The sequence below is a fragment of the Ipomoea nil genome, unplaced genomic scaffold (assembly GCF_001879475.1).
Source record: "Ipomoea nil cultivar Tokyo-kokei standard unplaced genomic scaffold, Asagao_1.1 scaffold2690, whole genome shotgun sequence".
Classification (NCBI taxonomy): Eukaryota; Viridiplantae; Streptophyta; class Magnoliopsida; order Solanales; family Convolvulaceae; genus Ipomoea; species Ipomoea nil.
The window spans coordinates 1,008,815-1,035,182 of record NW_017619118.1 but is presented as its reverse complement, the minus strand read 5'-3'; the positions used below and the strand labels follow the sequence as shown (position 1 = coordinate 1,035,182).

The 26,368-nt window shown below is 36.1% G+C and overlaps 1 protein-coding gene and 1 pseudogene across 3 annotated transcripts; both read right to left on the bottom strand.

Annotated features, from left to right (window-relative positions):
* Nucleotides 1-286: 286 nt before the first annotated feature.
* On the bottom strand, nucleotides 287-3,537 carry LOC109155058 (annotated as a pseudogene).
* A 10,994-nt stretch (nucleotides 3,538-14,531) lies between these two features.
* On the bottom strand, nucleotides 14,532-25,426 carry LOC109155099. Of its 3 annotated transcripts, XM_019302833.1 has the most exons (10): nucleotides 24,443-24,494; nucleotides 23,121-24,030; nucleotides 22,830-23,018; nucleotides 21,519-21,611; nucleotides 20,933-21,115; nucleotides 20,717-20,819; nucleotides 20,447-20,632; nucleotides 17,039-19,485; nucleotides 15,907-16,478; nucleotides 14,532-15,109 (listed from the first exon to the last, which is right to left on the bottom strand). In XM_019302833.1, exons 3-10 carry the CDS (start codon nucleotides 22,998-23,000, stop codon nucleotides 15,100-15,102), a joined length of 3,765 nt encoding a protein of 1,254 aa, XP_019158378.1. In that variant the 5' UTR covers nucleotides 23,001-23,018; nucleotides 23,121-24,030; nucleotides 24,443-24,494; the 3' UTR covers nucleotides 14,532-15,099. The 3 variants fall into 3 exon arrangements, with proteins under 3 accessions (XP_019158378.1, XP_019158376.1, XP_019158377.1); XM_019302831.1 differs by lacking the exon at nucleotides 23,121-24,030 and having other exon boundaries at nucleotides 24,434-25,426; XM_019302832.1 differs by lacking the exon at nucleotides 23,121-24,030 and having other exon boundaries at nucleotides 24,443-25,426.
* Between the last annotated feature and the right edge of the window lie 942 nt (nucleotides 25,427-26,368).

Sequence of the window (26,368 nt, the reverse complement as noted above, 5' to 3'; positions counted from 1 at the left end):
GGATTTAGGACCCGCATTTAAATCCAATATTTCCATGTGTTTAAGAAAAAACTTCTAGTTTTCAAAGTTGAGCTTTACTAGAATATAAAGAGAATGTATTTTTATATTCAGCAGAAAGACATCATCAGACTCAATGGCAGACCATTAAGCCAGATGGAAATCAACAATACTTGGGATATCTTTTAATATATAATATGCTAGAGATCTAAGAAATAAGTGCTTGAAAAGAAAGGAACAATTATCTCTCTAATTGTATCTATATAGTTGAATATGCAGGCAGTCGGGTCTAGGCACTTTGTTCACGAGAAAGATGTTTGTGAGTAACTGGAATGCACTTGGCAAGCCAACCAATTGGCCACGATAATGCAGCGATTCCCACGCATGCAGCCCATTGCCCCCAGTTCAGCCTTTGAGTATCAGCAAACTCGTTCAACACTTCCACCATAACCACCTGTAAAACTATTGTCCCGCCAACAATCCCCAAAAAAAGCTTATTCTTCAGTATTCCCTCGAAGATGTTCTTCTTCTCTAGTTTCCTTGCATTGAACTCATTGAAAACTTGACAGAAGACAAACGTGTTGAATATTAACGTATGCTTCAACATATGTTTCCCTCCGAAGATCGAGTGGCCTAAGAACTGTAGCAGCAATAACACAGTTATCTGATATATAGCCTGAGCGCTGATATTCCTCCACATTACAGCAGTTATAAGAGGTTCAGTTCGGCCAACTGGTTTCTTTGTCATGAGATCATCGGTGGGTTGTTCGGTTGCCAGAGCTAAGGCCCCCAAAGAATCCATTATGAGGTTAACCCAAAGAAGCTGGACTGCTGTGAGTGGGACTTCACCAGATGATAATGCTGCCACAACGTTTATCACAAGGGCAGCAACGTTTACTGTGAGCTGAAACTGAATGAAGTTTTGAATGTTGTTGTATACACACCTTCCCCACTTCAAAACCATAACCACGGACTTGAAGTTGTCGTCTAAAATGACTATATCCGAGCTCTCCTTGGCCACTTGGGTGCCTTGAATTCCCATGGAAAGCCCAATGTCTGCTTCCTTGAGTGCTGGAGCATCATTCGTGCCATCACCCGTTACTGCCACAACGTGACCCTTCTGCTTTAGAGATTTCACCATCAAAAGCTTGTCGAATGGAGATGATCTTGCCATTATGGTGATATTATCAATGTTTGCCATTCTTTCTTGTTCTGAGTAGTTTCTGAATGTTGTTCCTTCAACTATTGCACTGTCCATATTTTTGTCTCCTTCCTTCAATATTCCACACTCAATGGCTATCGCTTTTGCAGTGAATATATTGTCTCCTGTGATCATTTTGATATTGACTCCAGCTGCTCTGCAAGAGTTAACTGCTTCTTTGGCGCCAGGTCGACATGGGTCCTTCAGTCCAACCAACCCCAGCAAGGTCAGTTCAGTTTCTTCAAGTTTCTCACTCATTATCACATCACTTTGTTTGTAGGCAAATGCAACACATCTCAGGCTCTTACATGCCAAGTCTCTGATTATCAACTCAAACTTTGCCCTCTCTTCATCATCCAAACCTTTAATCTCTCCACTTTTGACATGATACTTGGAGCACATATCCAGAATAATCTCAGCTGCACCTTTCCACTGTGTTTGAACTCCTTTCCCGTGATTCTTACCTCACCAATGCACCGCTTCTTTTCTTTTGTGAGCTAAAAGCCTCGACTTGGAGGATTTCATGACCTTGCTTTAGTCCATTGAAATCCATGGCTAAATCAGAAACTGCCCATAAAAGGATAGCTGACTCCGTTGGGCTACCAGAAATTTCTGGAAGGGTAGCAGGACTTGACATATAAACCTCACCGCTCGTATTTAAAGCAACACCTTCTTGAATTAATTCAACAACATCAGGGACTATCTCAAATGATTTTCCTTTCTGTATTTGTTCTTTACCTACCCAAAACTCAGTCACCTGCATCTTGTTTAATGTGAGTGTGCCGGTTTTGTCTGTGCAGATTACGGTGGCCGAACCCATTGTCTCACAAGCAGAGAGCTTTCGAACCATTGCATTATCACGCATCATCCTCTTCATTGAGACCGCTAAGTTTAGTGTGACAGCCAAAGGTAAGCCTTCTGGGATTGCAACCACAACAATAGTTACTGCTGCAGCGATGATAATCAGAATGGAATTCACGATGTCAATGGGTTTGGTTTTGTTGCCATTGAAATCCTCACCTTCATCTTCCATATTTCCTGTGAAATAGCGAATCATTAAGACTACAAGAACAAGCACAGCAACACTGAGACCAACTTTCCCAATGCAAGAAGTGAGCTTGTTTAGCCGATGTTGCAGTGGGGTCTCTTCATTCATGTCATGAGCTATCAAGCTCATCATCTGTCCCCAAGACGTGTTCATTCCCACTGATGTCACAAGCATATGCCCATACCCATCTGTCACCTTTGTACCTGAAACCAAAAAGGGATTCTGGGCATCATCGACTTCAATGTCGTTACTTTCTCCTGTCATGCTGGATTCATTCACTTTCATACAATGACCGTCCAAGAATAACCCATCGGCAGGTATCTGATCACCGGTTTTTAACCACACAACATCACCCACTACAATATCGAAGATTGACATTGCTTCTCTATGTCCATCTCTCACTACTTCAACTTTGATATTGCTGCTTTCATTGGATAGCTTCTGAAATTGCCTGCTTTGTTTGTAGTTACTGATGGAAGAAACCGCTAGGACGAGAAAGATAGCAAGGATTATACTCCCTCCATCATACCATCCACCCTCGAGGCCGAACAGTTCGATTCCAAAACCAAGAGTCAGAACCGCACAGATGAGAAGGATGATGATGGTGGTGTCCTTGAATGCTTCAAGAACAAAGCTAAAGAAGCTTTTAGCAGGTGCCTTCTTGTACGTGTTGGAACCGAAAACTTCAATTCTATACTTTATGCCAGCTGCATTGCCATTAATCCCGGCCTTCTCGTCAGCTTCAAGAATAGCCGCCATCCCCTTAACCCCTCCATGCCGAGAGAGGCTATCCACGTCTCTCTCGCTAACCATGTCGCCCAGCGTCTTCTTGTCAATGTTGAAAGAGGGTATGTGATCTTTATCTTCAATGGCTAAGGAAACAAAAGATTTGCTGCTTAGTAACCGCGAGATTTCTGAGCTTCCCTTAGCAGCAATCTTTTTCTTGGTCAAGAAAACCAAGAAACGGATGGCATTGCAGGCCGTCTGCCACCGCTTCTGAGGCTTTTGGATGGAGCTAATGAACATCATCGTATCGTCAGGTTTTGGTGAAGCTCGGGCCATGAGGATGGATGCTTTGAAACAAGAACACCAAACGGGTGATGGGATATCTGATCAAGATAACTAGAGAGGTATTATAATTTGCTGCTGATTCTGAGTTGATAAATTTTTATTTTTTTTTTCAATGAAACAGTATGAAGGTGAACAATAATAATTTATAGAGAGTGCAAAACTTGTGGTTTCCTAATTTTACATACTCGTTTTTAAAACTACTAGGCAATAGGCAATAGGCATTAAGGAAGTAACTTGGAAATTTCCAAAGAAATATGGGCAGACATGGTTTGGTTAGTTTATCCTTGTATCGGTAGGGAGTTTGAATTTTATTATTATTATATATTAAATGAAAATAATAAAATATTAAACCATTGGAACCATCAATGATCATATACGCGTTTTGCATGAGCAAGTTTTGTTTTGGTGAGTGAAGTCCATGATGGTTATTGCCAAAAATTAAGTGTTCATTACCAAACGGCAATTTTGATGTTGGGTTTCTTTTGCGAAATGAAAATTCGGTGCAATGGTACCGCAACTCTCTTCAATTCCACAATAATATATATTTTAAAGAGTTAATTTCTAAAATAGTCTTCCGACTATAATCTTTTTCTTAAACTAGTCTATTCATTTTCAATTTTTTCAAAGTAGTTCTCTGATTTTTTTAATTTTAAGCTAAAATGGTCTCCGTTAGCTTTAGCGTTAAGTTGGTGTTAAAATGAAGGGTGAAACTGAAAATTTAGGTTTTGCCCTCTAATTTAAAGCAATATGTGACTCCTTTTAACAACTTGCGCACATATTTCTTCAAATTAGATTTTTGGTCTTCTAAATCTGCAATCAAAATGTGAGATAATCAACTAGAATGCCAAAAAAGTTCATCTTCAACTTCATCCACAAACTTCCTACGGCAAAGATTTCTAGTCTTCTAATTGATTATCCCACATTTTGATTGCAGATTTAGGAGAGCAAAAACTTAATTTTTTTTATTACAGATATAGGAGAGCAAAAACCTAATTTGAAGAAGTATGTGCGCAGATTGCTAAAAGGAATCACAGATTGCTTTAATTAAATTGGAGTGCAAAACTTAAATTTTCAGTTTTACCCTTCATTTTAACACCAATTTAACGCCAAATCTAACGAAGGACCATTTTAGCTTAAAATTCAAAAGTCAGAAGACCACTTTGAAGAAATTAAAAGTCAAGGGATCAATTTAAAAAAATAATAATAATAATAGTCGGAGGATCATTTTGGGAATTGACTCTTATTTAAACTTTTTGTGTTTATTATTTGATTGACGGACCAATACATTTGTGGGCTTTTAAGAATCAGGTTTCACCCCAAAAGCAATTTATATCGTGGATCAGGGTCCACATAGCATTGTAGCAATCGTTATGCCATGGAACTGTGTTCACCATCCAGGGTGAACACGGTCCCAACGGTAACGGTGCACCGTTATCTTTTTTAAAAAAAAAATTAATCGCGCGACTTTTCTTCTTCATTTTCACATTTCGCGGTTTCACTTCCTCTTCGCGCAAGTTTCTTCAACATTCATAAATTATTAATGTGCAGGCATGGATTTATGAATGTGCAGTTATGAAATTATGATATTTTTTTATGAGATTATGAATTTTCTGTTATGAAACTATGAATTTTCTGTTATGAGATTATGAATTTACAGAAAATTCATAATTACATAACTGTAAATTCATAATCTCATAACAGAAAAATTCATAATCTCATAACAGAAAATTCATAATCTGAACAAACGCGCGCCGTTAATAGCACATTAACTAATTTTTATTTTTTTTCGTAAAAACGATACCGTTTGGACCTGTGTTCACCATTCATGGTGAACACGTTTCCAGGGCATAATTTGCGGCATTGTAGACTCTAGATCAAAACGATGTCGTTATGATATTTAAGCTTTAAAAGATTATGTAGTTTCTCGTTTCTCAAGTTTCAATACAAATTTTAATCTATTCTAGGTACATAATCAATACTCTTAAGTTACAAAATTTCATAACACGAGACACAAAAATTCACAATGCAAAACACATACACATGTTATATATTTATTTATTCTTAAATCTTATTTATGTAGATAATATATGTCATATATGCACATAATTTCATAATACAAGACATAAATTCGTAAAATAAGACGCAATATGTTGTGTGTTACACAACTACTAATCTATTTCAAGTGCAGAATCCATACGCTTAACTAGGGGTGTGCAAACTTCGGATAATTTTCGGTTAACCGACCGAACCGACAAAGTTCGATTAACCGTTTTCGAACCGAACTTTTTCGGTTCGGTTAATGGTTAAAGGAATTTTAAAACTTCGGTTAACGGTTAATTCGGTTCGAAAGTTCGGTTAACCGAATTAACCGAACGGTTAACCGAAATTTTTAATATATATAAAAATAATAATATAAATAAAAATACTAATTTGAAGTTATGGATGTTTGGAGTTTATAATTAATGTTTTTGTATATTTTGTTATGAATTTATTATGATATGTATTTTAATTTAATTGGATTTATTATTTAGGTGTTATTTTTAGAATTTTAAATTTTAGCTTTAAAAAGTTCGGTTAATCGGTTAACCGACCGATTAACCGAAAAGAATTTCGGTTCGGTGAATTCGGTAGAGTAAACTTCGGTTCGGTTAACGGTTAAAGAAAAAAAAACTTCGGTTAATTCGGTTCGGTTAAAACGGTTCGGTTAACCGAAAGGTTAACCGATTGAACACCCCTACGCTTAACGTACAAAATTGCATAACATGAGACACAAAAACGCATAACACAGGACACAGGACACATGTTTTATATTTACTTTAGTACATGTACAGAATCAATAGTTTTAAGGTACAGAATTGCATAACATAAGACACAAAAACGCATAACACAATACACATACACATACTTTACAAAATTACAATAGAAAGAAAAAACCCTATAACGTGAATTAAACAACAAATTAAACGGTTGCCGTCAAAATTGAAATTCAAACTACGTCGTTTAGAAACATGGTCCATAGTGCACTGTAATAACGATTGAATATATATACTTATGACAATATATATAGTTAGGACAAATCCAAACCATTGATCTTATAGATCTAACGGTCAAAAATAAGCAAAATTTTGTAATATTTATGAAAATAACCCCGCACATTTTTTACTTGATTTCTCATCCATCAGATCTTGCAGATCAATGGTTCGAATTTGTCCACAAATTCACACCTGAAAAGTAGTTCTCATATGATTAGGATTATATATATATATATATATATATATATATATATATATATATATATATATATATATATATATGAATAGTCTTTAAAGTAAAAGACTAATTTTAAGAAGGGAAAAGTGTTTTTTGGTTCATCAATTATTAACAATTAGTTATTTTGATCTTTTATTTTCAAAAATTGTAAATTATATACTTCAACTTTACATTATTGTGACAATTTAGGTTCTTCGAAGAATGGAACTTAAGATAATATTAGGGTTCAGTGATTTTTCTAGTATGTAGATACAAACTTCCAATAATTCTTTTTTTTTTTTTTAGAATTACATTTACCAGATAATTATTTCGTTCAAGCTAAGTATTTCTACCTAAAAATCAAACACTCCTCCATTCCATCTAGTTTTGGATGAAATGGCTAAAATTAAGAGAAGTAATGATGGGATTTAGGTGAAAATTGGAGTAAATAATTGAAAGTATTAAAACGTCCCAAGAAACAATGGAACCAAAATGGAGTGTGGAAATGCAATTTAAGATGATATAAAGGAAGCAAGAGATAGTAGTGAAAAATATGTGAAAATTCATTCATTTGTGAGTATTCGATCTCTTGTGATTGTTAAAATTTTCGTACTGTACTCCTTGAAAATTTCACTATTTTGTGTTGGGATAAGAATGGTTAATCTAACTCAATAAACTTTCTACATGCGTGATAATGTACAAACATAAATAATTGTATATGATTATAACACTAATACAAACTAAATCTATAATACTAATGCATATCTATAATTCTATATAATTATTTACTTTTGTGATAGTCATATTAGTGAAACTCAATACTTATTTCGACGAGAGAAATGTTAGAATCAATGAGTCGACATCTTAAAATTTATTTAATGTGTTGAAATCAATATACCCAATTCTAAACCTTCAATTGTAGCTACAATTGTACATTGAGGTAGAGCTATTAAAACACAATCGTTATACCGTGCACCAGGGCGCACATAGCACTGTGCGTTCCGCGCCTCCCAAAACGACGTCGTTTTGTTAAGTTGTTAAAAAAAAACTCCTATTTCGAATGCACATAAACTCATAACAGAATACACATAAAAGTCGAAAGCAAAAAGTGGTCAAAAATAGCAACAAAGGTTTTTTCGGATACCAAAAGTGATCGGAACAAGACTTTTGACTTGATTTAAGATCACTTTCAGGTGGTCGAAAATTTCATAATTTTCAGCAGTACTGAGATTTGGTCTGTTTGAATGGACAGAGTGATGTCAGTATGACGTCAGCATGAAACACGCGCGTTTTATACCTTGACACACATTGCTATGTGTGTCGTGGTGCACGATATAAATTGCCACTAAAACGGGTCAGTCAGGTTATATGGACTATCACGTCATGAGCTTGCGAAAAATGGGTCAGGCCTAAACACTAAATCAATTAAATTATAAAATGTATTTAAATAAAATTTATTAATACGAGCTAAACGGGTTACTCACGAGTTGAGATTGGGTAACCCGTGAGTTATACAGGTCGGGCCTACTCTAGGCTGGGCCAGAAAATGGCCATTCCAACCCACCTAATAGCTCTACACAAATTATGTTGTGCAACCGAATGCACCATGTGCATGGTGCATACGCGCAAAACGACATCGTTTTGGTTAAAAAACGCGTGTCCCACTTAAAAAAGAAATCAAGTTCGATTTCCGGCAATAGCATTTTTATATATCCATAAATTCATAACTATATATCTACAAATTCATAACTATATATCCACAGTGAATGAATGAAGTAAAAATCCACAATGAATGAACTAAATATCCCCAATGAATGAACTAAATATCCACAATGGATGAACTAAATATCCATAAATTCATAACTATATATCCAGAAATTCATAACTATATATCCACAGTGAATGAATGAAGTAAATATCTACAATGAATGAACTAAATATCCACAATGAATGAACTAAACATCCATAAATTCATAACTATATATCCAGAAATTCATAACTATATATCCACAATAATGCTATAGCCGAGAATCGAACCTGATTTTTTTTTTTTAAGTGGGACGCGTGTTTTTAATCAAAACGACGTCATTTTACATCGTATGCACCATGGGCGCATGGTGCATTCGGTTGCACAGCATAACTATTGATAGCTCTAAGTCGAGGGAAGTATGGATGAGTATATTGAAATGTCTTTCTTTAAATGTTATTGTACTTTTTTTTCTATTTTAGTAGGAAAACTACTATTTCGTTTTTTGAAATGGTTTTAACTTTTTGATTGACTTTAAATTAGTTATTTGCCTTAGCAAACATATAATATTGGTGTTTGGTAAATAACTTTTGAAATATTTTTTTGACCCAAAAAGTTCATTTTAAAAAAGTTTCTTGGAGCATCTTTCCACTTTGCCTTTTTTGAGAAAAATTTATAAAATTCTTTTAATGAACTTACTTTTCTTCTTAGAGGATATATCTTCCCCTCATTTTTAAAACTTTTTATTTTAATCCACATTTTCAAATTTTTAATATACGTGTTTATAAAAAAGTGAAAATAATTGTGTAATTTTATGTGTTTTGATAATCGGCAATGACTGATTTACGTTCTATCCTAAAACAGTTCAAAGTTGATATTGTAAAGAACTTAACCGGTGACTCTATCAGATAGATCAACAGATATGAACACAGTGTGAAAAAATAAAAGACAGAAAGTAAACAACACAAATATTGGTTACCCAGTTCGATACAGTGTGTATGGGAGACGATCATTGATGCACTCAATTCACAATCTCCAACTCCAATTATACAGAAAGGTGGAGATGAAACAATCTCACCCAAAGTATTCCTCACTCGGTCAGTACCCAATCTACAAAGAAATAGTGTATTGTTGAAGGCGGAGATCCACGCAACCAGAAGTCCAAGAATCCCTTCTTTGGTGAGCCACTCTATTGCAGTCCACTTCAGTGACACATCCTACATTGTTCCCATAGTTGCATGATCATAGCGTCCACAGATTTAAGCATCCGTTTTCTTCTCAAATTCTTCTTCGTAAAGCTTCAGAACATGTGATCTTGAAAAGATAAAGGATCAGAGTTCTTTTGATAGAGTATTGGAAGAGTTGGCTTGTGATTCAAGTCTATGTAGTTGTGTGTTAAACCCCTTGAAGCATCTCTCTTTATATAGAACTTTGATTGAGGAACGGTAGAACAATCTTAATTTGAATCTTCATGAAGCACGATTACTGTTTTACCCTTCGAGGTGACTATACAGATCAGGGACTTTCTGTCTTTCTTGTAAAAACACCTCTTGAAGTAACTGCTTCTGTCAGCGCATCAACTTGCATTTAACGAAGTCCAACGCATAAATCCCGAAACTCTTTGGCTCAGTGACTGATCGATCAGGTCTTCACTTCAATCTTCTAAAAGACACCTAAACTGAAAACTATCTAATTTTGTCATAATAATTTTGCCAATTACAAGTTGGGGTTTAGGCTTAAAACACTAACAAACTCCCCCTTCGGATATTATTTGACAAAACAACTCGATAAAACAAATACATGATTTTAACATACCAGAATAAGCCAAACAACAACAGTAGTTACTTTCATTAAAAAAAAAATTAATATGATTACAAACCCTTTAAAAAAAAGAACAAAAAAATAAAAACAACACATAAACCAATGTTGAGTCTGACAAAGAGAACCATAAACCATAATCTTTAAATGTCAAATTTTAGTTTATGATAGTTTAGACACGAAATTTATCAAAGATAGCATAGATTTCAGATTTTAGTTTCATAGGATAGTACCATGTGAATCGAGAGTGATCATCCACAAAGATAACAAAATAACGATATCCATCAACAGACAACAAGGGAGTTGGACCCCAAATATCAGTGTATATTAAATCAAGAATATTCAAACTAGAAGGCTCAACACGAGACAAAGGAAAACGTGCATATTTTCCTAATTGACATGCACTGCACAAACTAGAATCACAACGAATAGTATTTACTAGACCCACTAACCGAACAAGACTGGAGAACACGACTAAGGACACATTGATGTGGATAACCCAAGCGACTATGCCAAATTGAAGCAGAGGCACGAGCGAAAAGAAACGCGGAAGGAGACGAACTCATTACTAGCAGGCTGTATAGCCCCCCAGAGCTACTGTCCCGTAGAAGAATTTCCTTGGTATTGATATCCTTCACATCAAAAAAAAGAAAAAAAAAAAAAAAAAAAAAAAAAAAAAAAAAAAAAAAGGGGTGAAACTCAAAAAACACTTTATTATCTGAAGCAAATTTTTTAACAAACAACAAAGAACTAGACAATGTAGGAACATGAAGAATATTTGACAATTGAAACGACCTAGAAGGAGTATTAAATGAAGCATGACCAACATGACTAATAGATAAACCCGTACCATCACCGACACGCAAAGTGTCATTACCATTATACTCCTCTGAAATGGAAAGGGTGGCTATATCTGGAGTAGCATGATTGGTTGCACCTGTGTCTGGAATGTAATTTTGCATTTTCTCTTTTTAAACAGATTAACTGGATTAACCAACTAACGAAATAGACTGACTGATTCAGCGATGAAGTCAATCAGTAATAACAAATCATAGAGAAGTTTAAAGAAAAGATAACAGCACAAAGCCAATGACAAAGAATGTTTACCCAGTTCGATACAGTGTGTATCTACGTCTGGGGGACGATCGCATAGGCGTCCAATCCACTAAATCATAATCCAATGTACAAAGGTAGATATACAATAATCTTACCCAAGTGCCCCACACAAGGTACATACCCAGTCTACACAGGTTTAGTGAATTGTCGAAGGTGGAGAGCCATGCATACAGAAGTCCAATGAAATCCCTTCACTTAGAGAGCCCACTCTGATGCAGTCCACTTCAATAACGCTCTTTACAGTTGTTCCCACAACAGTGTGATCACAATGTCCTTTCGTTTAAGCAGCAGTGATTCTTCTCAAGTTCGTCATCTTAATCACCATGAACATGTTGTATTGAGAAGAGGGAAGGTAATCAAAGATTTGATCTCATAAAACTGATGTGGAGTGTTTCTTCTCTCTAAAGGCGTAACCCTAATTCTCTTAGAATGGGGGTACTTATAGATCCGTCGATAGAACACTCCTTCCATAGTTGTCTTTGATTGTAGATGGTAGGACAATATTTGAAGAATGTAATCTTAAAAGATTCGGTCCATACCTTTTTCAAAGCAGATACGTTGATCTTCTTTCCAAATCTGTCTTCTGTAAAACCGCGTACAGCTTTTAAGAAATCAGCTTCCTAAAACAGATCTTCAGTGTCAGTCCTTCTGTTATTGTGTCTGATTGATCAGTCCTCTGTAGAACAAAACTGACACTAAGCTAATCCTATCTTAGTATGCCATAATAATATTGCCAATTATAAGATGGGGTTTTTTTCGAGCAAATAAAACACTAACATGGAAACCAAGTATGAACACCCTGATTGGAGTCCGAAGGAGAGTCCTGATATACTATATGAGCTTGGGGATCTTTAGTATACCGAAGATGACACGCAACCGTAGTATGACCAAATACCCCACACAACTGGCATTTAGGCTGCCAGTTTCCATTCCTGCCGCCACCACATCGTCCACCGCCACGGTTCCGACCACTGCCACCGCCGCGAGACTGTCTGGTGTTCTGGCCGGAGTTGCGGCCGCCTCCTCCATGCGATTGGCCGCCTCAACCACGTTGTTGTCCGCCCCGCTGCGCCGTAAAAGCAGCCCGCAAACCACCGCCTGGACCACCACCTGAGAGGAACTCCTCCCCGCCAAGGAGGTCAGCAAGCTCTTGGAGCATCACCAGCTGTCCGCGTACATTAAGGGAGGATGCTAGAGAGCGAATTCCGGTTGTAAACCCTTGAGAACATAGAGATTCTGCTCTTCAAGGGTAATCGACCAGCCGACGAGGGTGAGGTCTTCCACCAAGACCCGTGCCTTGCCGACGTATCTGCGACCGAACTGTCTCCTTGTCGAAGGGACTAAAGCTGCCCTAGGAGATTCAAGGACCGAGACCTGGACGACGAAGACAGCACATTGATGACTACGTCCCAAACAGTCTGGCTGGTGTGGTGTCCGATGGCCAACGGCATTACCTCGTCGAACAACGAGGACATGATCATGGACAACAGAGCCTGATCTTGTCGAACCCAAGCTCTATGAGCGGGATCTGGCTGCGCCGGCGCACCTTCTACGGTGGGGAGATAAGCCGGCAGACACAGGTGAGTACCATCAATGCATCCCATCAAATCATGACCATGAAGAAAAGAAACAACCTGAGCTCTCCAAAACAATAAGTTCTTGTAGGTAAGTTTGATACTAATAAAGTGATGAGCGGTGGACAAGGCATTCACGGTCGATGTGACCGAAGAGATACCGACATTCGAGACGGTCCGTTCCGAGGAGTCAATAGATCCGTTAGCTATAGGAAAGAAACCCTAGCTTAACTGATACCAGATGAGAATTGATAGAATTATATTGAATGAATTTAATTACAAAAGTACAGATCATAGGTATATATACAAGGAAAATCACAAGGAGACTAGGATAGAGAGTCATAAGGAGACTAGGATAAGGAATCATTAGACTAACTCAAATACATAGGGTCCTAATAGGAACAACTCTAATCACAATCTATTAATCATCATATAGCAATTATAATATAACAGTGAGAGTCTTTATCATTGCCTCCCAATTTTACCTTCCATGTGCATATATACTTGTTATATATCATTAGTGCATTGTAAATTTTTTCCTTTTGATGTGTGATACCTTAACATGGTGACCATCCTAATTCAATACATGTTCAAAACTCTATCGCATCTTATGGAATTAAATAAAAATTTCAAATATTTGTACTAACATAGTAACATGTAGCCCTTAGTTTTCCTAGCTAGCCAATTCTGAGAGATATGAAACCCTCTTGATTTCTTATGATGATTAATTGCAAAACAACCTCAATATTTTAGGGTTACTTATTTACGACTTAATATTTATATTTTACAGATTCAAATAAATATATATTTGCTTCACTTTGCATATACAACATTTTATGTCTGATACATAAATAGTGCATAAACTCAAGTTTGATTATAAAGTTACAAACATATATTATTATCTCATATACATATAAATGTATAACTGATATAAACCATATCTATATATTACATTATAACTTCCCACCATACATGATTTTCCATCTTTAAAATCTCCTTCAAAATTTGTGCATACAAACATTAACCCATTATTACCATTAGAAAGAGTTGAGGTACAACATTTGAGAAGAAATTAACAATAAGCTAAGAATAACAAATAAAAAACACAAGCCCTAATTTTAATTAATCATAGGGTACATATAGTGAAAAATGAAATAAACAAATCACATTCACAAAGGTGGACCAAGCCAACATGCTTGGCATCACAATCATAACACAAAAATCAATTAAGATATCATCTTGGGCACTAATTTAAATATGAACAAAAAACCTCTTGATTAAAAAAATGTGAAATTATTTAAAATGATATTTTAACTATTATTCTCTTTGTCATATTTTAAATGTGTACTTCAGTTAACAAGACTTGACTGAAGTTATTTTTAATTCAATTTTTCATAATATTAAGTTTAGAATTAGTAAATAAAATTTATATATTTAAAAACACTATTAAACACACAAAAAAAAATCATATTTAAAAATAATTTAAAAAATACTAAAGAAAATAAGCAGAAAAGAAACTCCGTAGTTGATTTATCAATAAATAAATAGTAAACAAAACATGTTAAATGATACCGAGAGAGTATTATATTATTGCTTTAAAATAACTGAGAGTGAAGTGTTATAGAGTTTGTTCAATACTGTAGGTGACTTTAAGACCACTTCATCAACTTTCACAACAGAGAATGCTAACATGGCAGATGACAATACCGTAAAAAATCTGCTGCTGTATTCAACCAACCATTCTTTTTCATCTCAGAATTTTCATTGCAGTTCAGTTCTTGTATACTGTCAATCAACATTAAGATAGTGTGCCTGCTAATACAGTGATAGATTTTTTGTTTTTTGTTTTTTGTTTTTTGTTTTTTTGTGATTCAAATCCTAGTACCGTACCGTACCATCTATGAAAATCAAATTTGGGAGTTAAAATGATGCTAAACTTTTGGATGAGTTCTAATATACTGATTCTGATATTACAAATGGTACCCTTACCACAATGAGTGAATCTCCACCAACTTCCCTGACCTGTTCTCGAGAATGGCTGCAGCCGAAACAACATGATTTGGTGGTACTTTACACAGAAGACCGCAATTTATGAGCACAACTTGAAGCAGCAACTGTGCCTAGAAGCCCAAATGTTCCAGCGAATATGTCATGGAACGAAAGGCTTATTAGGCTATGACAGGGATGGCCCCCACGACAGTTTTCCACCATCCAGCTTGAAATTCAAGAGGTGAAATCTGTCAGCTCAAACGAGTCCTCCACCAATCAGCCACAACAATTATATCCTCCTGTGAAGATAAATACAATGACAAAGTGATGATATGATCCAGGCCAGGGGAGTAGTCAAATTCACAATAAAAAGTGTAACCTCATAATGTGAATAACGAGTTCTGCAAAATATTACTCTAGGTGTTAAATTTCATTCTGGGAATAATAGGACTCAACTAAAGCCAAAACTAGCGAGGCCATCAATATGGATTCTATTTACTCTATCCAACTCCTTTAAAGCAAGCTCAGATTGACCACTTGCACCATCTTCTGTTCCTGAACAATGTCTACAAAACAACGCTTGGTTCTACCCGTATAATCTCCCTTAGTACCTACAACTACCATGTTGTCACTCTTAACATCTAGAGGTCTAATGTTGACCATGACCAACGCATCAAAATCTCCCAATTTACTTCAATAGGATGCCACATAACCTTCTAACATAATCATTTCCATCATAGCTACAACTAACCCCAATTACATAAAATATCCAGAAGCAAGTGAACATAGCAGCCCCAGTAGATAGAGTCATCATAGTATAATAAAGATGGAAGCTCCAAGAGTAAGCTGGTTATGCCAGAAGTTAAAATCACATACATATTGCTCATTCTGTTACAAAACTGTGATCACCTTACAATTTAAGCCGCCTATGTATTTGGGGTATGTTTGTGAAACCCAGGGTATCAAATGAAACACATAACTGGACTTTTTGCATAAACCAATGCCAAGTAGAGGGGAAAAAGGTAAATTAAACACCCAAGACTTCAAACAGAAAGCAGAAGTGGAATATATTTTATAACCCAGCAAACATATTTACCTTTGATGGAGTGGTGAAGATGGCTGATCTGGTGAAGACCGTTGTATATGAAACCTACACTCATCAAATGCCCCCCTAGGTCTGCTTCCTTCACCTAGCTGGGGTTGTTCACTCAAGCCTGAGACACCCACTGGTCCCAAAGAGCCGAACTCAAGCTGATCTCCATGTGAGCAATAACTGGGATTGTCAAATGGATACAGCATCACAAGCGGGGGCACAGTCAGCCCATTAGAAGATACTCCTGTGGGATTCATTGCAGTAAACGGATACATGCCATATGCAACATCTGGAACACCACTAATATCTGAATTAGCACGCTGAGACTGGTATGAAGCAAATGTGTCATTTCTATGGGAGCTCCATGACCTGTCTGCTCGGCTCTCATTGGGAGACAACCAATCCAGTCTTGAGTTAGACTTCTCAGTTTGGCTGCGGTTGTGGCTACGTCCAGAAGCTCTTGTTTTCGAGCTACCTTTCCAGTTTCCATCTCTGTCTCCGTGGTTGTCATTTCTCTCATAGTTGTAATTTCCCCTTCTGGTACCAGAAGAGTGTCGGTCCCTTGCAGTCACTTTCTGAAGCAGAAGGTAAACTAAGGTAAAGATCCATTTAAAAGAAAATGATCAGATTAGAAAATAAACATTTAAATTTTCTATATGAAATATTCAACACAGAATTATATCAGGCAGCACATGCTTCACAACTAGTTCAAAACTCCTCAATAAGAAACTGCTACAAAATTCACTGTCTACGAGGTGTTAATGCAGATATTATTACTTTACAGTGGTACTTTATAACCTGTATGTCCAACTAGTCAACCAACAGATTTCTTATATAAATGTCTGTCCTACCACTCATGCGCTGGTCACAAGCATCAAATAAATCAAGTTGAAAATTAAAACCATATTGGGCTGTGTAGAAGATGGATGGAGGGGACTCAAAACAGAGAAGAAATCATCATTAGTAAGAAATGGAGCATACCTGCTAACCTGCCTATTACAAGTTTGCATACATACATATTCTAAGCAAAAAACATGCAAGACAGGTAAACAAAAGACAACTAGTGTCCTATATAAAACATCTCACAGGATGATTTAACAGAAAAAAACAATTTGTCCTATACAAGACATCTTACAGGATGATTTGGCAGATACGTTCCAGTGCCACTGCGGTATCTTGGCATATCATCAACATACCGCTGAAACATATTTGCAGGTCTATTAGAAACAGACTGGATGGGTGCAACAGGAACTAGACGAGGACTGTAGCTCATGAGTTGAGTAAAGAGGTTCATGTTTGCTGAAATTGGTCTTCCAGGACCATCCCAAGGGAAATGGCCCTGCATATAGGTAGGGGGCACCATCACTGGTGAAGGGTACACCAAAGGTCCATGATACCTTGTGTTTTGGCAAAATCTTCCATACTGTAAATTTTGCCAGTGGCTAGCAAAATCACTGTGAAGAATATCAGATTTCTGTTCAGATTCCAAGACTGAAGCAGCTCCTCTAAGTGAGTGAGAAGGGTTTAAATCTTCAGAGTAGTCAAGTCCCTCAAATGAGGCAAAGTTATTGCTAGAATCACTATTATCAATGCTTTCCTCCCCTCCAAAATGGCATTCTGATGTATCAGGAGTACCTGTCTCGGGTGGAATGTTACATAAAGGAAGCATTGTTACAAATGGAACTGGTGGCCCTGTAGGATAAAATGCAATGACTCCAGAATTATCTGTCATTCTTTGCCGAGAACCAGTACCTATGAACATTGGTGCAATAGGTATAATAGATTCTGAACCACTTGTATGAGCAACTTCATATTCAGGCACATGATGCCTAGGAACATGCAAAGAAACAACAGACTGAGATCCTTGGCCTCGTTCTGCTAATTCAGTGCTCATTGAATTCCATTCCTGGTAATCATCCTCATTTTGACAAGGTAGAGATTCAGACATTACTTTACCCTTTCCATAACCATTTGTTGACTCACCAATAACTGTTTTCTTCCCCCTTCTTTCCCTTGCTGACTTTGAGGACTTTGTTGATGATCCATCCCAGGAACTCTCAGAAGAACTCTTACTTCTTAGAGGACTACTATGAGCAGTGGACGACAACCTTGAACTAGCCAATCTTTCTTCAACATAGACATCATTTGTTCTATTATCCTGAAATTGGTAATTAGTAGAACGTTCTTCCCTCATTAGCCCTCGTTTTTCCTTAGTATGGTTCTGTTGAGCTCTCAAGGAATTGCCGGCGCCACTTACCCAAGATGGATCAACTGTAAGACCTGAATGGGTAGAGCGTAGCTTATCCTCTGCCTGAAGCACTTCAAAATTTCCATTATTGGGGCCAAATCCACAAGTAGAACCTGCATCCTGTTCTCTCCAGAAACCATTTTCAGCTTCACCTGAATTTATATCCATAGAGCTAAAATTTTCATTGTTGTGGTCAATTCCATCTTGAGAAGTTGGGCTTAACCCAATGCCAGGAAAATAGTGGGTCAAGTGAGGTGATATTATACCATGTTGAAATTGCATATCAGAAAATGCAGGATCAACCATGGGAATATTTGTGGGAACCAATCCAGGTATACTACGTTCAGTGTATCCCATGGAGCTCAGAAAGGAGGGTGAAATGGGGAATGGAAGCTGAGCAGAAACTAAATTAAAGGGAAGATGAACTTGACCATTAAAACCATGGAGAGAAGCCATCAGGTTCACAAGATCCTGCTCTTCCTGAAGCATATCTTGTGTTCTACTGGTAGATGAGAATTCTTCATTCACGGTGTCTAACCCAAAATCACGGAAATAGGTATTCAATCCATTATTGGAATCAGTCACAGTATCATTGTTTTGATGGGATCGGTTTTGCCTAACAGACGAGGTGTCATCGTGTAAAGATCGAATGTTGTGGTTTATCGTGTTTTCAGATCCAGGATTCTTCCTCCTGTTACTATTTTCTTGTCTTGTTGGAGCAGGATTCATTTTTGCACTTTCTTGCACTCTGGTTCGCCTTAATGGACTGGAGTTATCACCATAAGTGTCAGTTAGCTCAGGACTAGATCGTGTTCTGGCAAAGAGAAACCTGCTCTGAATGTCTTTCACCAAATTATCAGATGCCGAATTTCTATGACTTACATCAGAAAGCACATTCTGACGAGAAGTAGCTTCCCTTGTAGAATGATCTGATACCCTTGAGGCATTTGAATTTCTATGAGTTTTTTTGTTTTGAGTATAATTGGAATAATCATTTGGTTTGGACATGCTTCCAGAGAAATGATTACCAGGATGAGAAGAAACATGTGAATGGGTTCCCTCAGTCTTTACATCATGACCAGATTCATTTACCTTTCTGGAATTTGTACTGACACTCAAGATTTCATTCTCAGGTTGGTGATGCAAATCTGACAATTTCAAACACGACAAATCAACTCTTGGTGCATCAGGACGACAGCCAGTGCCATGTCTGTCCCACGTATTCATGAAAAACTGATTTACTTCATAGATAAGATTTTCTTTAGGACAATCTAGTAATCTTTCCAGCCTTTTTGCACCAAATGAAAATGCACTGCGAATCCTAAAAAAGTTACCTGAAAGCAAAAAAAACAAACAAACAAACCAAAAAAAAAAAAAAAACAAAAAAAAAAACAAAACAAAACAAAAACACAGAAAAACAAAATTCAATTCCCAAAAAAAAAAAAAAAAACACCCACGGGAAAATCATTCCATATATAAATAAATAAAACAGAATTACTAACCAAACATTTTAGTAGACAAATACAGAAACAACATTTTAACATCAAAGACTTAATACACCATCAAGCAGGTAAGAATTGTAAAATGGTAATGTTTTGGAATTTGGATCGGTAGTAAATTAAATCATTTAAAGAAAAGCAAGGATTCACTGCTAGACACAACCTAATTAGGCAAAAACAAATTTCCAAACGTTTACAAGAGATTGGTTGGAAATACATAGCATTGCAACATGAACATAAAATATTTCACAACCAGGAAAAGAAAGAAAGATATTATTTTCCAAATTTAATACACCATAAGAAATAGAAAATATAAAAGCCAATAAGAAATACTTCTACGATGCTCATGGAAAAAGAAGGCAAACATAAGCTCTGTTTTTGTATCGTAGAACTATACAAACACATGGAAACAGCATCTCATTCTGGATACATGCACTCTTACAACTAAAGGCATCCTTCATTGGGAAAAAGAATAGCTACAGCAGAAGATGTGTCACCATTCATAACTTCATTCCAGAAGAAGATATATCATCAAACATACAAATATACAAAGTTAAACATAATAATAATCCAGGACAAAAGTAACTTCTGGTTTACTTTATACCACATATCAAATGATAAAGGATTTCACCAATCCAACAACAACAAAAAGGTACAATAACATATTGTATCAATCAGAGAAACAAGTCACAAAGTAAACAAACAAAAGGAAATATATAAATTGTGAAAAGAAATTCATATCAATAAAATTATAGATATGAGATAACCCTTAGAAAATATTCAAAAGGGCAAATACCTTTGCTCACACTGCGTCCAAGGTTGTTGTTTACCCGTAAAGGATCAACTACATTAAAATGCTTAGAAACAAATGGTGGTCCTTGATTTTCCTGGACTCCAGGATTAACAGCATACACAGAGTTACAAGCATCAAGAAACAATTTTTTCAGAAGTAACTCTCCGTTGTCTTTGCGAGGAGGCTCCACTGTTTAATGTTACACAAGAATAATAGTGAGTAGCCAATTAGCTAACATAAAAAACTATAGAATAATATTTCAAAATAAATTACCAATTACATCAGGGAGTGACCTCATGGGTACAGGTCCCCACAGGCTAACACAAAAATTATCCCAGTCAAATTTGCTGAAGAACTCCAAGAAACGGAATAGCACCTGAGTTGAAAATTAATTTTTAAATGAAAATAAAAAATAAAAAGATCCAGCTACAAGTCTATAAGATCAAACCAAAAACCATGAAAAGAACCATTAAGACAAGTTATATCAACCTCAAGAGGTCCAGTGAAGGTATTGTTGAATACATGAAATATGTAAAGAACCAAGGTCTCCAGGGCATAAGTTGAAATAAGACCATGATGAGCACCCAGTATACGGCTTTCATAATAACACCATGCTTTGATCAAAATAATGCTACGCTTGAATAAGTGGTTGTGGTTTATCAGGTGATCAACCTACACAATAAAAAGGAATAAGAAACGTCTAATTTCATAAACAACATTCTTTAACAAAGGTAATTAATGGGGGACAGGTTTATAGCAACATACAGTTTTCCTCCCAAAATGCCCATCACAAATTTAGCCACAAATTTGTTACCCACTCTAGTTAGTAGTTCACCCACTGTTTAGGAGTTCTGAAGAGTGAAGACATTAGAATATTTCCTCCAAAAACTAGTTCCCTCCCCCTCCTCCAGTCTCCTATTAGTTTCTTACTTTCTTCCTCTCTTAACCTTCATCACCTTCCCACTTCTCTCTTTTCTACTTACTACTTCCCTTCTAGTCCTACGTCATTACTTTTCCGAAGCATTATTAATAAGACCTAATATCACATTCTTAGGCATCCAGAAATATTACTAACCTCCTCAAGGAAGCAAAGGGTACACAACCCACCAAGCTGATTAAAAGATATGTCAACCACAATATTTTCAACCAGACATTTAATTATCTTTACCTGCCACCCAAAAGAACATGAATTAGACAGAGAATAGTTGGATAAATGAAGCAGTCAAGTACCAGATACTTTATTAAATGAAACCATCCCAAAAATATCTGAAATGAATATCGAACAGAATAATTGCTTATTCATCTTGAAACACAACATAGCCAATTAAGTGTCAACTGATCCATCTATAAGACTTTCACTGCAAGTCTGCAACACATTGGGAACTTCACAGATCTAACTAGTATCTACATAATTCTAACAGTCCAATGAGACATTAAGATCGCCACCTTCTTCACCTAAAGAAGTTAATACTAAGCTGCCTTCCAGACACCTTCTTCCATTAGGTGTAGTGGTACTCAATTATGATCTGGTATAATGTCATTTCATGCTGAAGAGTGAAAATAACAAACATGTCATAGGGCCAAGCAATTTCTTGACTACTACAGTTCTTTTGTAATGGCAACAAAGGCTAAAAGCAAGAAATTGTCCACAGGAAAACATCCATTTTATATGTTTTCACACAACCAAGGGATATGTCAGGTATTCATGCATCTCAAATCACAACACATCCAAAAAAAAAAAAAAAATGCTCACTTGCATAATTCAACAAGAGCATGAAAAGAAGATAAGTGAGGTATGCATGCAATTTCTTGACTACTACAGTTCTTTTGTAAGGGCTGCAAAAGAAGGCTAAAGCAATTGTCCACAGTAAAACATTCCTTTTACATGCTTTCGCACAACCAATAGATATGTGAGGTATGCATGCATCTCAAATTACAAGGCATCCAAACAAATGCTCATTTGCATAATTCAACAAGAGCATGAAAAGAGTATGCACTCCTTGCTAGTCAACCCTAAGAATTTTCCCTCACACATGAATGTATAAAGTAATTGTAATACAACATAAAGATAAAGTGGCAAATCAAATGCAATGAGACAATCAATCAATTGTTGGATGTGCAGTTCACTTGTTACAGTTTATAGAAATTCTGCAAGCAACATACAAAAATAAAAGTAAAAGTAAAAAGCAGCTATAGCCACTTCACTGCTATTAGGCTCACATAGATGTAGAAAAGTAAGACCTTCTGTAACCCCAAAATACAAGGTTAAATAATGTATATTCATAATATAGATAGATGCAATAGATGGACTAATCAGAATGCACATGTGAGATATATTTAAAAATGAAATGGTTAGATAAGAAAATTGGCAGGGAGGGTGACTTACTTCAGCCTGAATGTATTGCACCTCCTTAACATGAAACTCAGCATTATCATTCTTTTCCTCTTTCTCTAGCATGTCACGAACCTGATAGGCCCATGTATCTTTCAAATTCTGATTATTACTAAAGGCTGTTAAGTCAATATCCCCATCAGGTAGATAAGTCTTCAAGGGCATAGACCCAAAAGTAAAAACCTGGAAAAATATAAAAATGAATGTGATAACAATTGGCAATTAAATTATCAAATAGTCAGATATTTCACTTGTTTTTAGAAATTTTAGTGGGATGAAAGATACCCAACAGAAACTCTGTCAGGAGGATGAGGGATACTTATGAAAGAAAGCATATGTTCACTGCACCTCTAATATAATATCTTCTCCAAAGATGATTTTGCATAAATTTATCTTATCTGCTCAAGAAACCTTGTAGGAAATATTGGGGGGCATTTGGTTCACTACTTTTGAGCCCACAACTGGAATGATTCACATTCCACAATTTGTTACTGATTTTTAGTACTTCGGAATCAGAATGGAAAAAGGCTACTATCACTTCTGCCTATTCCCTCCTCCAACCAGACTCTCATTGCCATTCCCAGTTTCTCCATCTTTTTTCCTTTTCACCACGGAAAAGGGATCTTCCGTGGTTGTCCTTTCCTTCCACCTCAACCTCACATGAAAGCACCCTCTTCCAGGCCTTATTTGGCATGGAAGATGGTACTACTAGTACACCTCTTTATATTCCAGCATGTATATCCGTAGCTTCTTGACCTTGGCACCCATTGATTAATTTGTGTGACTTGCTCATTTTTTTAGTTTGTTGTTGTATCTGTTCCTGTTTACTTTAATTTGGATTTTATTGTTGTATCTGTTTTTGTTTACTTTAACTTGGATTCTAGAGTTGTAAATATCCGAACAAGAAGTTTGGTAATGGTTCTCATTCTAATTTAGTACCAAACAGACAAACTAGTTTTCCTAAAATTCATTCTCATTCCTTAATTTTTTGTTCCCATTCCAATTCTAATTCCCATATTTGAACCATAGTCCCCATAGATATGCATATGCTCCCATCAAGCTTTATACAAAATGCAACAATTATATTCGACTTCCTTTAAAATGCGTGTGCTTCCCATCCTCCATCATAACAAAGGTTTAAAAAACCTTAAATTATCCGACTACTTCAGACTTCAAATACTATGCTGAGTTTGACCTACATAGTGGACAACTAATAGTCAGTGTACTAGGCATCTAGACTCCCTCATCATGCTGTTCGGAGAAATATGGTCACAACAATAACTCTGTAGAATGTTTTCATACTAATAATCATAACCTAATTGTCAGAAGATGAGCATTTATACACGCATTTGTTCATAACCTAGGTCAAGAAAAAAATTTGAATTGACTCCTCAATTCTGAAACTTCACTAATAATTCCAATGAATGAATCATAAATGCCCCTCAACTCAGAAAATGGATACAATGTCAAAATAAGTCATCATTTCTCATCACAACAATCCATGTTCATCAAAGCCTGACAAAAGGCATGCTAAAAAAGAGTAGCTCAACACACTAGTGATTAATTTCAGAACAATATGAAATGAAGTAAGAAAGTACTTTGGCAACCTGACAAGGGAAGCACTTAATGATAAGTCGCTGGACATAATCGGCTACTGCATTTCTGCGTTGCTCAGATGGTCGGGTGGGCTGAATGCAGGAGATAAGCTCTGCAGTGCGCTCCTCTGCCTTCAACCACCTCTCTGAGTCCAGAACTCGGATCATCGGTGCAGCATTGGGCAATAGCCCATTTGGCAAAAGTCTACCTGGCTCTGCCCATTCCTCATGTTGCCCCATTCACTACAGCTTTCCCAAAGCACTTAAAAGTACTCAATCTCTCCGCATAGGAGACTCAGAATCCCAGTTCCTCATAAAATACTACCCAAATTCCAAACCCAATCTTCTTTTGCACCAGAAAAGCTAATCAAAACGAAACTTGCCATCATAAAAACCCTAAAGTACAGTAAAAGTGTAACTTGTTTGAATTAACAAAGATACAACTGCCTAACATTGAATTTCCAGAAAATCACACTTCCCCGAATAAAAGCGAAAAAAACTTTAAAAAAAAAAAAAACAAAAAACAAAAAAAAAAAAAAGGGAAAAAAGATACTCGATAAAGAGAGCCCAAATCCCTGATCAGATGCTTTCAAGGGTTCAGATTATCAAACCCTAAAGGTGCTCTGCTATATATTTATCTGTGTAATATAATCTGTATATGTATGTACAGAGCAATCAACAGACAACAATGTCGAGGAATCAATGGAACCCTAAAATGACAAACCCAATGATCTTTTCTGTTTATATGAAATGATGATTAAAATTAATGAAGAGTGAGAACAGTGAGCGGGGATCGAGAAATGGAAGAAAAAATTTTAAAAATAAGAAATAAGAAATTAAAAAATAAAAAAAGTTTTCTTTTGCTTTTCTATTGGTTTAGAGGGAAAAAAGGGTGGGGGATTTGGAAGCACAGATTGGAGTGTGTGACTGTGTGTGAGAGAATCAGAATTCAGAGAGAGAAAGCGAAAGGGGAGAATTGGTTTTGACGACTGAGGATGTGGGGATTTTATGGGGTTGCTGTTTCTGGAAATTTTGTAGAGAAATAGAGGAATGTTTTTGTTGTTTCTTTTTCTTTTTTCTATTTTTTATTAGATAATAAATAAAAATTGAAATAAGAGTCAAATAGGTCGTTGAATTGCACACGATAATACAATTAGGCCACTGAATTTAAAAAATTTATAATTTGATCCCTAAACTAACTAATTTCATGCAATTTTTTGAATTTACAAGTTTCCAACTTGTCATCCCAAATTAAATTATTTTTAAAAATATAATTTAAAAAATGAATAAAGTACAAATTAGCTATTGAACTATTTGGGATGTGTGTGTGTGTGTAGACTGAAATGTGTAATTTATAATGTAATTGTGTTTCATATTTTGTTATGAATATTTTTTAAAGTTTTGATATATTTTATGTATGTATGTATGTATGTATACATACATACGTACGTACGTGTATATATATATTTTATATATATATATATATATATATATATATATATATATATATATAAAATATGAATCAAATGCGAATGGTGCGCTCAGGTGCAAACGTGAGGTGAGATGAGAGCTATTGATCTTGTCAAGATCAACACCTAGGATTAACAAGGATGTTCAAAAAAAATTGCGGTGGTAATTTGGTCGTTTTGCATCTAGGTCAAATTTAAGGTGCATGGATTTCCTTCTTAAGGTAAGTTGTTGTTCTTTCTTAATGTGCGTGATTTTCCTTCTTAATGTGCGTGATTTCTGTGTTGTGTGTTTAAAGTGCGTCAGTTGTTGAAATTTAAACTGCGTTGTGTAAAGCTTTTGGTGCGTGGTTTTCCTTCTTAAGGTGCATAGTCTATGTGCTTAAGGTGCGTCAGTTGTTGAAACTTGAAGTGCGTCGGTGTAAAGTTTTAGGTGCGTTGTTTTCCTTCTTAAGGTGCATAGTCTGTGTGC